General features: G+C 40.5%; 1 protein-coding gene across 2 annotated transcripts in view; it reads right to left on the reverse strand.

Annotated features, from left to right (window-relative positions):
- LOC136719176 (homeobox protein Meis1) overlaps window positions 1-13,555 on the reverse strand; it is a 62,291-nt gene that overhangs the window by 21,310 nt on the left and 27,426 nt on the right. For both annotated transcript variants that reach the window (XM_066697028.1, XM_066697029.1), the window contains exon 8: window positions 12,830-12,975. In XM_066697028.1, coding sequence (XP_066553125.1) covers window positions 12,830-12,975 — 146 coding nt within the window. The remainder of the gene's footprint in view (window positions 1-12,829; window positions 12,976-13,555) is intronic.

The following is a 13,555-nucleotide window of genomic DNA, read 5'->3' on the forward strand; positions in this document are numbered from 1 at the left end:
GTGATACAGCAGGAGGACCCTTGGAAAATATCCAACTTGTCCCTTATCAAGGCAGCGCTCTGCTACTTGGCTCAATGTGTTGGGAGAACAATTTCGGAAGTTCTTTTATCCCTTTTCCTCCATCTCTCCTCCTCCGCAGCTTAGTTGAATGCATTAATATAAGCTGACCTTGAGGTAAACTCTGGTATGAAATGAAAAAATCCTCCCTAAAACTGACTCGAACATTTATTTTCGTTCTATTTAACTACTTAATTGCAACCCACCCTTCATTCTGTCCCCCTCCCCCATTATCAAAAGAGTTATTATAATTTTTCTATTTAAGGAACGGTCTCTTTTTATTTTACCATGAGTGATGCAGATTAAAGACACTTTCCATGCCAGATTAATTTAATAACACGGGTGTGTGGTGAAAACAGTGCTTACTTTATTTTTCAGTGGCGACTACAGAGAGCGTATAAAGATTAGACTACATATTTGATTTTCCAGTTAAAAAAAATAAAAACTTAATAAAAGAAGGCTTCTTCATTCTAGTACAGATAATGAGTATCCTCATATTAGCAATTGATATTGACAATTCTAGGCATTGGGACATGGCTGCTGACATCAAACATTTGACTTCAGTTCTGACAAAAACACAAAAGTATGAGCTAAAGTTAAAGACAGACAATATAGGATTGTCAGGGGCCTATTTTTTTTAGGTTTTATAAAAGTAAAAGGAACTAGTTTTACACCCCACCTCTTCTGTTTCAAAGGTCTCTCCCCCTCTTTCAAAGAGAAGGTCTCTTCACCCAAGCCTTGTCAAATGTTTTCAAACTACAGTAATGCTTCCATATTGACAGTTTAGCTTTTCAGTTTCAGTTAGGTCTCATGCTTGTTTTCACCTCAGCCTTTCTTTCCCTTAATCCACATGGAAACCCAGTGCCCCCCAAGGAATGCTTTTGGCTTGATCCAGTAACTTTTTGGCTGGCATCTAGTATCATGAATCCCCCCACCCCACCCCCACCAAGTAAAATCAATCTTTTTTGGTATGGCTCCTAAATAAACAGGATTAGAATTGAAGTTTACTGTCCCTCCTACTCGTTCTCTGCTTACATTAACTCTCTATTTACCAGCATCCGAGAACAGGGCCTTCTGTGCTTGACTTGAAACTGTCTTCTTTGTAGCATGCTAAAAGGAATACTCATTTTAAGCAAGCCGAGGGAGGCTGCCTTAAATATTTAGATAAGAAAATGGCATTCCACCATGAAAGCACCCGTTCTCTTGGACACATTGATAATAGTAACACAGTACCATAAGAGCATTGTTACAACATCAGATTCCAACATTGCAAGACGGAAACATGGTCTATCCTATAGAGATAACACCACCAAAAGCAACTAAGAAAAGAAGAATACCCTCTTATGAATGTGCATTGTGAAGAAAGTAGAAATCAAATTCTTTGGTGCGTAGGCATAGCCTCACAGCACTATCCTTCATTTGAACGATGATGTAAGGAATGAAAAAGGATGATGTTGGGAATGAAAGAGGCTCGTTTTGGTAACTTAAAAAGGAAGGAACTTGATGCAGCATTCAAAACATGGCTGCTAGTTTTCTAATTGTTTGCAATTTCCCTGCTACTGAAGTCATTCATGTGCAGATAATAATGTAAGGTAAGTGGGGTACTGCAGCAACAACATCCATAATGTGCATGATTCATTTTAACGTTAAAGTCATTTCACACCAGAGCTTATTTTATACCTTCACTGTCACAAGTGTTTATCGTTCAGTTGCAGTAGTACTTGCGGAAATAAATACATTTAAAAAGAGATCTACAATCTTCTATCTAATATACTAATTAGTCCTAATTTAAACACATATTTTGTTGGTTTACTGACCAACTTAGAGACTGCGCCTATGGGTACTGTATATATCACGTTGGCTTGGAAACAGTGTTAAACATAATCATGTAATTAAAATATAAGAGTGGGGAATATTATACAGCTGGCAAGATCTGTGAATGCATCAAAATAAATACTCTTCAGATTATTAGGGCAGAAGAACAACAGAATATAATTTACTATTATAATGAGCAGTCAAGGGTCATACAGTCGTGAATATACATTGAAGTGAAATCTGCAGTGAAATCTGCAGAAAGTGAAAGAAAATGAGTGCAGAGAAGGGAGGGAAAATACAGTGCTGAAGAAGTGAATAACTGTGCTCGAGTAAACCTCAGAGCAGTTAACTGAAAGGCCACGGCGCTTCACATGACATGGAATTCAACATAAATTAAACACAACCATTTACCCAACAGACCGACATCCCGTTTTTTTCTCCCCTATCTGCCGATAGCATTGACCACTATACCGCACACAGGAGGTGTAGGGTAAACAATCGCCAAGCCTGGCCTTCCCAGATAACAAGACGTCTCACTAAAAATAAAACTTTGGGGGGAACTAACCGGATCTGATAAGGCACTTCCATCCATGTTTGGCCTTGGGAGGGAAGCGTTCGGCTCGTACCTGCTCTCCACAAGTGTTGTCTGCTGACGCCGAATCATACGAGAGCGCGCATTGTGACGAGGTGGTGGCCGGGGAGCAACAGAACCGCCAGAAACGGGGCAACGTCCATGAGACAGTGGAGGACAACCCTGGGCTCTCATACCCCTCATAAAGACCAGCATCTTTGGGAGCTGATGTTCATCCTTACGAGTGTTAATTTTCCCAGTCGAACAGCTACAGGAGTATAGCCGTATCTCATTAGAGATCATTGTCCCCAGCAGAAAGCGGTATTTAAGGGGGATGCTTGCTGTTCCACACCTGCTGCTTAGGTTGCTATGTAATAAGGACTGCATGCAAACAGTGACTTGAGCCTGCTGGACTGCAACTGATGAGTCTGGGCTAATTCAGGGGTGATTATGTAGTTTACTGGACCACTAAACCTCTTTAAGCTTGTAATTACTGCCTATTTGAGTAAAGAACATTCAAAAGCAATTCAGTGCGCCATGCCTGCCACAGCTGGAAGCAGGCTGCCAGCAGTCTGCAGGGGACATTAATATCTACAGGGACATGGATTTGAGCACAGCAAGCAGGTAGCAGCAGTAGCTTGCAGAAATCCCGGGCTTTCCTATTACAGGATCCCTGCCCTTGCCAAACAAACGAACGGCAAACTATGCAAATACATACTGGTCGGGCCTGTATTGAGTCACGGTAAAAAGTAAGCGAGTCTTAACAGTCTTTGTTTTGTGTCGTCCCAGAGTGCATCTCAAAAGTTTAATCTTTAAACAGCAAATCCTCCACCATGACACAACCATTGACTGACGTTTAGGCGGTCATGCTTGACTACACCCCCAAACTTAAATCTGTAACATATGAACCTAAAACCCCAAACACAACATGCATGCGATGATAAGGGAATTAGGTTACAATATTACACCTTGCTGGGGAATCTATTCCATTTACTTTACTTTCAAGGAAATTATACTTTACTTAATGCCACTGAAATGCGATACTCAAAGGAAGCAATTTCAGGACCACAGAAAATTCTAATAACCCACCGATATTATTATGTTATTATCATAATTACCCTTTTGCCCTCACTATTTTAATTAATGCTCATTTTAAGGGCCCGCAGGGAAAATAAACTTTGTCAGGGGATGGAAAAGAGTTAAAAGTAGGTAAAGGTATTTTGCAATTGCTCCCTTATGCCCGTTCAATGCTTTGGATGAAAGAACCAGAGGAAGGAGGAGCGCTTAACAGCTGAATGAAGAATCCTTTCCTCTCCACCAAAGGTTTTCAACTCCAACAGTAAAGCTCATTTTTAGAGTACTTTTCTCCATCAGCTCAACGCTTTACAAATCATTGATTTAATCTGGTGTAACAAACACACAAGCAGCTCCTTAACACTGTTGTTTTCTCCACTGCAGCTATTCAAATATTAAGCCCATTCTGAATACAAAAAGAAGGAAGGAAGGAACAAAAACAACTCGCACCATTCTTGAGAGAGCTGTTTGTTTAGAGCCACACTGGATGCCTTTGGCAACTCACCTCTAGAAGACATTACCCAAGATAAATATTTACTTTCAGTTAATATTCATCAGTTTACAATTTCACGAAACAATGCATGTTCATTTTGAGACGGACAACTGCAACATACTTACCAGAGAAAGATACTGAAGTGATTAAAATAATGAAAACATCAAAGGGCTTTCTAGCACGCACATGATACTGTTCTTCCTGCACTAGTTCTTCAACAACCATGTTGAGGTAAATATGCCAGGGTCCATTATTTTAAGAGAATGTGGAATACATATTTAATAATTCAATACTTGCTTACTTTAGCTGCTATTTAGCAGAATAAGAACGATGTTGAGAGTTAATATTCCCCAGTGCTGGTTTCTATTGTTTTGCTGGGGAGCAATCAATGGCAGCAAAGATAAAGGCATTTTAAAAGGGTCTAGGATTCAACACGGCTGTGATACTAGATCCATTAAACAATTTACAGATTTACAGATGATGGCATAAAATCATTTAATTTATCTTTGTCGAAGATAGTTGTGTTAACAACTGTCTGTATACATTCAAAGTGTTATTTCTGCTTATCCAGCTTATAAGCTTATCTTTAAAAAAAGCCTGGTAACACACTTGCTGACTGTACTGCAAAGTGATACTTGGGGGGAAGTTAAATGCGTACTTCATATTTACTCTGAACAAAAGAATAGTTCAGTATTTGAAATACATCACAGATTACATTTTAATAGATTGGTGTTGGATTAAATTAAAAACAAACACGCAAAAAAAATTCGCTATCCAGGAGCACAAATGGCATTATAATGTACCATTATAGTGTACCTGAGAAACAAATATAATTTGACTGTGCATGCATGATTGTCATTGTAAGTAGATGGAAGTTAACTGAAAACTGGGCTATTCTAACACGCACATGTTAATTAGCTAGCTGATGCCTTAATATCCACAACCAACCCCCAAGAAGAGTGAACTCCAACGGTGGAGAAACCTGCTGAGTGAGTAGAACTGGTGGAACAAAATGCACTGAGCTGCTGAGCACAAGAACCTGAACTACATTTTCCATGGTAGGATAAATAGTAACACATAAAACAATGCAGACATCAAAGACACAACATTGCAGAAGAGTGAATTATATAAATACCAAAATAGTTTTAAATATATATATATATATATATATATATCACATAAGTACATATACAAATGCACACAGAAACAAAAACACATTCACAAGTATAACATGTATCTATTTATCTATCTACCACCCTTTATATATTGTATTAATTTAGAAAAGTCAGGAGGAGAGAGAGCAAGAGATCTTTAGTACAATCCAAGAAACAGGTAGAGCCTTAAGTAACAGATTGCTTTGTAGCCATGTCTGATGTTTGCAGAGCAGCCCACAAGAACATGCTAACAGGACATTTTTAGAAGATGTGTCAGCCCAAGATGGCAGCTCATGATTAATGGCTGCATCATCCAAGAATCTGCTGCAGTGAGGCCCGGGGTCTGAGCTGACAAACACAGCCCTCGTCCGCAGCCTATCAGCAGATGTAAGCACATCGGCCCTGTCAGGTTGACACATCCAAACAACAATGTCAACGAGTATTAATGTTCAATTATCTGTCCTAGAAATAACACTCGCCTTTATGCATTTTGGAACAGAACGCGTGGCAAAGCCATAATGCGAAAGACAAGGGCAGAAATGCCCGTAACGGCCAAATTGCTGAGAGCTGGCATGGTGACGCTGTAATGACACTGCCCTGTGGGACCCTTCCAGCAGAGGCACGTTTTCTTTTAATAAGTTTCCAGAAACTGCTGAGTATTGCTGCCAGCTTTTCAACGATACTGTAGGATTTTCTTTTCCTACGAAATAAATGGGGGGGGGGGGGCTGCCACACCTAAACACAGTTGTAATTTTGAGAGGGGGGGTTATTGGAATTTACAAATTACTATTCCCACATAATAAAGGCCTACTGCTGTTTCACACCTACTAGGCCTGGCAATGTTTGTCTACTGCTGTCAGTCCAATAACGTTTAACTGAACTAACATACAAAGGTTATCAGCTGCCACTAACTCCTGCTAACTCTTCACATGCAGCTGTTAATGAAAAAGGCACAACAGAGTGATAACTAGCACCAGCACTGAGATAAAGGCTTTCACAGAATCCCTGTTTATTTGAACAACGCTATTAAACTACATTACTGGAACCCCGAGGCTCAGATAAAGCAAAGAGGCATGGACAGTCCCATTTCTCCAGTCCTGCCACTGCTGAGCATCTACTGAGGGGAATCAGACGGCAAATCAGAGAGAACGTTGACCAACCTTGTGCTTTGTAAAATTCTCACTCTTACAAAAGCTGGCTGGCACACAAAGGCATACGCTGAACAGAAATAATGTCCCAACTCTGTTCTGCATTTGCTCTCTTCGGGAGTTCAAAGTTTACTCAAATTGAAATCTAAATGCCCTTCTGGGACTTTAGAGGGGGGGGAGAGAGAGAGAGAGAGAAACTACTCTTTCCACCTTCCAGCAATAAGATTTAGTTTTAAACTTTCTTAATGTGTCAGCCTACAGTAGGTTTGTTGAGGTTGGAAGTATCCAGAGCAATCAATCACCCTCAAGATGCCCTTTCAAACAAACTTGTTGGAATGACAGCAGTGTCAGACCTGGTTTCCCACATCAATCTGGTTGGTGCCAATCCTTTTTTTAAAATTCGTTCTCTGATAGCAAGCCCTGCCATTTACTCTGTCAGTGTGCAAGGGTTGAGAATGATGAATGCAGCTGAATACCGGTGGGTTTTTTGGTCCACAAAGACTACCCCCAAAGAGCTCCTTCCACTAAGTCCCAGGGGCCTGTCAGTCTTGTAATTGATGATGTTTTCACTCCAAGGTGTGGGACCGGGATGCATCACAACTCAATGGGGAGCGAATGTGGATGAATTGACTCAGCTGTGCCATTTTGCCAGTGACTTTTAATAAGTATTAACTCATTAGTCCCAAATGTTCCTCAATCACTTCTAAACAAAAGGCATTAAAACTTGTGCAAGGTAAAACAAGTAAACAACAACAACAACCTCAACAACAACAATAAAATACAAAAAAAGCAAAGAAAAAATTAAAGAACAAAATCTCCAGTCACACTGCTGGGCCAAAGCAGGCCATCCATTGGCGTATGCTGTCTGCAAAGCTCTTCATGTTTTAATTTTGTGGCGCCTCCAATTCTGACTGCCACTTACACAACATTAAGAAATAATCAGAGGCCTTAGGCTGCTAAATTGAATTTACAAATATTAATATGAATAGACTTTTTCTTGTCATATGTACTGTATGTAAAGACAATACATATATACAGCGAGCCAAAGCTAAATTGAGCTCTCACTGTACACCTCAATATTTTGATTTATATTTTCCACATTATGGAATTCGAGTGTCATGAGGATTTGAGCAGCCCATGTTATGAATGTGAAATGGAAGCATGAGAAGTAGGCTCCCTGCCAAGCCTGTGACACTGCACCTCGCCCAGGTTGCCATGGGTGATCAGTGTGCTGACATCCCGGGGTTCCAGCAATAAACAGCCAATGACTAATGGCATCTGAAACCCTGGTGACCTTTGACCTGTAATGGCCCAGGCCGTTTTGACGAGGCATTTCGAAAGACTCCCACTAACTGCTACCATGCCGGTGCCATTCATGAAAGCGGCCTTTCAGTCTAGCAGTCCAAGCCAGGGTGGAGGAAATGCGTGAGTGTGGCGGCTAAGTTGCCCAAGTTTGAGGCGACAAAGACAACAACATCTCGGAGGAACTTGGGAAAAACTTCCAAGTCTGATGTCAGTTCGAGATTATTTAACAACCCAGACGCCAAACCCGGGAGGGACACACTTCTGCATTTTGTTAAAAGACAACTAATGATCACTGATGTATGTGTCTGTCGCGCTGGAAGCAACGGCGCCAAATATCCGAAATTTCGCATCTCGCACAGCAGTTTTTGTGTCCTTGTCATTAGGAATTTGGTCCTGTTCTAACACCAAAGGCTATCGACTCTAATACACTGCAACAAGCAGGCTCGCGGCAACACCAACCGCCAAGTATGCTGTCCGAACCTTAATGATAACTTTCATCACCGCGCATTGTCACCATAGCAATGCGACCGGACGGGAGTAACTGACAAGGTTCTGTCATCACTCAGTACCGCATTACAAAGTCCAGGCGTGACAGCTTTCAGGACGGTTTTTTCATCCGTCGTGAATAACCAAATATACTCACAACAAGCCCGCGAGAAATGTTCCAGATTTTCAGGAAATGTCAACAGATTTTCATTGGGTGATCAACAGCATTTAACTGAAAGGACCAAGCGGAAAAATATCGTTTTTCTGTCAAAGTCAACTTTTACTGAAAATTCTTGTTTATATCAAAATTAAAGTAACAAACACGAAATGACTTTGGGATTAACATTCAATTATGTTGAGTTAAAACGAATGGGCAACTTTTCAGGTCTATATTAATGAAACTAAATAAAAACATTCGGTTCTATGTGCTCTGCTTAATTTCAAATGTAATCTAAAGACAATAGAAGGGGGGGGATTCATACAGTTTTCCAAGCATTAATGCACAGCAGGGTCATATGCTGAACATCTGTCATTCTGTCCCAAAATCTATGAGGCGCAACCAGAGCCCTACAACCTCAATTGATTTCTCCTAGTTTTGACTTAAATTATGTAAGTATTAAAAATCCATCAGTGCACAAAGGGGGCAAATACCTATTTCCATGTCTTCTACTGAGACAATTTTGAATGTTTGTGATTTCTCCCTCAAATTGGTACGTTTATAGTGCAGAAATGAATTATGGAAGTTTTAACACCTGTTTCTGTTCAAAAACTGCTGCACTGAGGTTTGTTTAATGTGCTTCCAGGGAAAATAGCTACCCGGGCATTGTTACATCTGTGTGCAAAGGGTGGTAAATTAGCTCCTAATTGCATTAACAGGGATTATGCCTTCCAGTTCAATTTTTACATGAACACTCTGTAAAAAATTCAAAAAGCTCTGCTGTGGTTTACTTTTACGAGCTGTGATCGCGGCTCCTTCGCATTCAGACGCTAAATATTCTGTTTACAAATAAAGGAAGAAGCAATGAGCCAGCTTGCCAGGGTAATAATCTGTTGTTCCAGCACGGCCTCACAACGTCTGCATGGCAACAATCTGAAGCCTGGGTTTCATCTAATTACTCTATCACATAATTTCACAAATTGCCTTTTCATTGGGGAGCCGAGTGCAAAACACAGTCACAGTGGGAATTCGGGCAATGGCTTTCATTTACTACTCATTTCTTGTTAAATTAAACAAGAAAATACCATTTGCGAAGGGGAGGAATGAAAGGAAAGAAAAACCTCCAATTACATGCTACAGAAACAGGAAAAACAGAATACCCATTTCTCGTCAGGATGCCTGGAACAATTGTACCATTATTGTTAAGATAAACAGAACAAACAAGTGGGGAAAAAATAACTACAATGGCTGGGCTGTGGCTTTTTTTTGGTTGTTGTTTTTTTAACTGAAACTTTATCACAATGTGTGTGCTTCCACTTAAGTCTTCACACTGCCTCCCACAAATGGAATGCAATTTTATTATAAGTATTGTTGTTGATGTTTTTCATTACTTTTTAAACTCCAACCATAGAATCTCACTTTAATAGAACCAAATGAAGAGGGGAAAAACAACAACACAACAACAAAATACCCTGGTGTGTCAGAAATGGCTGGTTTGGGACCTGATTCGAGGCCTGCTTGATCTTAATCCGCTAATGATTCCCAAACAATGGCTCATCACAGGCCTTCGTGTGGGCGGCACAAAGCCCACCTCTCTCCCCACCCCATGTGAAAATGACTGACTGAGCAAGAGAATACAGAAAACCACCCACTTTCCATTTCATGGTAACGTCTCCTCGCACACTCACACTTTCTGCTGGGCTGAATTCCTCAGAAGCCTGGTTGTAAAAAGCTCCAGGACTTTATATAACCTTTTTAACAGCTCTCATGCAGACTCTTCCTCTAGCTGCTGCACATTTCTTCTGTTTCTTGGGGCTAAGGACAACTGTGACAAGCAGCCGCAGTAAGTCAGTAATAGTGATGATGATAATAATAAAACACGCAACGTTTTATAAGGCAGACTAGTCTTTACAAACTATGAGAGGAAGTCGAGCAATGTGAATTTTTCCTTGGGAGGACAATTTTGCTAAACAAAAGCATAAATTTTTCAACTGAAATCTGGAGCATTAGAAGGACTGCAGTTGTGGTTTATATTAGTGCTTCCTTATGAATGCATTTATACAATTAATTCCACCAGGTTAGTTGAGCTTGATGTATTCCAGTACACCCACTTCAATGTTATTTATGCGATTAAATCATTTCTATCAGAAAGGAAAGAAAGAAGAAGAAAAAAAAAAAAAGCATGGTTGACTCGGTTGTTTGTGTTGTTAGGGTACTGCTTAAAGCGCTGACATTTCGTGTTGATTATGTCGAGTTTTAAGCGTCCTTGGTGTCTGTGGCCTACATTCTCCCATAGTGTACCCTTCTCTGTGCGTTCTCCTGTATCAGGAAGAGCACATCCAACCAGGCTGTTTACATTCCCCAAAGGAAGTCTGTGCCGTATGGAGAGGAGGCTCTGAATATCGCTTTGCCACTGGGACACTCTGAGATCGAAACAGGCATGTCTCCACAATATCTTGTAAGATAGTTTAAGTGAAAGACTCATTTCACTGAGGAAGCAACAGGATTGTTTTTACCAGGCAGAGAAAGGTGTCACATTACAGAAAACAAAACTACTTCAAATTAGTGAAGAGTTTATTTGATGATCGTTTCACATTCTTTCATAATCTTGAGATTTCATCTTCACTTTTACTTATTTAATATTTCATTAGGCAAAATAAATCACGGCATCAAGTCTGACTGATTTTTAATCTTAAAAATAAAAACAATGTAGATATATCATTCGCAAAGCCCATACATTTGAAAATAGGTAATTAGTTTAATACGTGCTCACTTTTCCTACTCTCACCAAACCCCGTCGCACGCATTTTAATTTTTATTCACATTTCCCACAGACGCAAATATAGAAGGATTGCCTCTCTGCAGTCACCCATTTGGCAGGCAGACAATTTCAGGTTACACACAGCTCAGCTAGCTGCACGGCTGCACAGATCTGACCTCCCAGGCCTCCCAGCAGAATGACTGTTTCTGGCAGTCCTGCAGTCCTCTGTCATAAGGTCTGAATTTAGACCCAGCGTCTGGACAATAGAGCTGCCTTCTTCACAATTCACAGAAAAGGCCGCCAACAGCATTTGCATAGTGGGCCTGTCAGAATTCACAGCTTCCCTCCTGATGTCTACTGGTGCAACGAGACACACTGTCCTGTACTTCAATAGGTACTCTGCGAACGCCGTGGAAAATTGTAGTTCTTTTCTCAACAGTAGACACTAATCAACAACTGTGAAATTTAGTACTGTATAATTAATGCCTTTATACATGAATCACTTATCACATTTAGGCAAGGGGAAGGCAATAACAAACACCCCTGCAAACATCACTGCAGACCCTGAGATATGCAGTGTGTGTTTAGCAAGTGAGCTCCATTTCAAACACCCCTTTCAAAGGGGCTCTGACCATTCTCGAGTGCAGGTGTGAGATAGGTGCTGGTGTGCACACTTCGCACCGCGTCGACACACTGAGAGATGTATGGAAATAAAATTTAAAAACGCTCCTTTGATTAAGTTTTTGCTGAAAGAAAAAAAAAAAGTGTCTGGACAACTACGAGTCTGTAGATTATACAGTCACCAATAATGCCCCTTTATGTTCTCGGGTGACATTAAACAAGATCTTTATCCTAAAAAAACAAATAAAGGCACCCCGAAAGGTTTACAATGTAATATATATGCTATCCATTAGGTTCCAGGGAGTCCTCTATTTCTGTGAAGGAAACTATTACTTACATAATGTAAAGTTTGCACAATCCTAATTTTGAATTAGCAAAAAAATTGAACCCTTGGGGGGAAAAAATTACTATGACCCCCTTTTCACACACAGCACAGCGGCATATATTTTTCCACATATAAAAAACATGAATTAACAAAAGGTACACATACATATTCATGGGTTTGAATATTAGGATGTGTACTTAATCTAAGAAATCAGAACAACATTAAACCACAACACTTGGCCATGCTCCCTATCAGAGGCCTGGTTGTAATGCTTTGCCTTAAGAATGAAAACACAAAAACACTCCTCTTAAACCTTCATGCCCACACACACTTCAGGATCTCAATAAATGATGCTGTCCTAGGTGGCACAACCACACTTTTGCAGAACTAGGTCACTGGCCCACATCCTCAATGCAATTACTGAGTTGGCACAGAAGACCATAATGTATTAAGCCTATGTTTATCTTTTAGTCCATTTTTTAAATACTATTTGCATGCTTTTATTCCACTGAGACCGAAAGGGTGGACACTAATAAAGCCCTGAAACTGAGCTCAAAGTCAAAAAATAACAAATGTCAGGAGAAGGAGAGAAAAGCTTCATTAATGATGCTCAACTTTAACTTCTATCTCCAGAAGCCAAACTGTTAAGCTTCAAACCTATTCTGCTAGGAAACAGAAACAGAACATGATTCTCTCACTGTCTGGCAAGACATACTTTAGATAACAGATTGATAATGCTTAGAAGTGCCTTTTAATTAATACCACAGGGCAGCCGCAGGAATGGGGAGATTGTAGATGTTGCGCTGGAATTACTAGGTGTCATTGCTGGGGATGAAGAGAGAGGGAATAGAGGATCACTTACTGTCAGGTGCTGGAATAACCACGCTCGCATGATATTTGTTGCTACTTTGGGAAAGATTCCTCGTTTTTTATTGCGCTTTTTCTCCTTGTCTGGGTCGTCGTCGTCTCCCGTGCTGGGTGATGCCACACTGTTGTCCAAACCGTCACCTGTCAAAACATCAAAGAGCCTTCAGAGGGAGGATGGGTCTGATGGGGGGGGATCTGAGCCAAAACCACAGTATGGAATACACTGATTTCATTCTGAACATCAAACAAATTTGTTGGTGTTGATTTTTAAGAGTAACGAGTGTCCCTTCGAAGTAGACGGCATTGTTTGCCAACTTTCGGGAGCGGTCCTACTCCCTGACTCGTAGGTCACATTTCACACTTTTTGATTAAAATGCTCAAACGCCAGAAGAATACAATATGACAGCAAGGTTTAGTCGTTATTATCCCACGGAAATATTCATTTAAACTCATCTCAAGGCATTCACTTCAGGTGGGGGAGCTATACAGAATGACAAAGAGGAGGAGGGGGGGGGGAGTTGAAGCACAACCTGCAGCTTTGAAATCAAGCATTTTCATAACAAAGCGGCATAGGTACTTATAGCAACCTGTCAGTGCTCGATAAGGTTTCATTAAGGGCAGTTAAACAAAACTGGTAAAAAACGGGTTGAAAGCTTAGTGTGTTTTTGAACTGGAGACAGCACTTAGGGCCTATTCTGCATTTAATGAATACAGAGCACGT

Source organism: Amia ocellicauda, chromosome 23 (genome assembly GCF_036373705.1).
Source record: "Amia ocellicauda isolate fAmiCal2 chromosome 23, fAmiCal2.hap1, whole genome shotgun sequence".
Classification (NCBI taxonomy): Eukaryota; Metazoa; Chordata; class Actinopteri; order Amiiformes; family Amiidae; genus Amia; species Amia ocellicauda.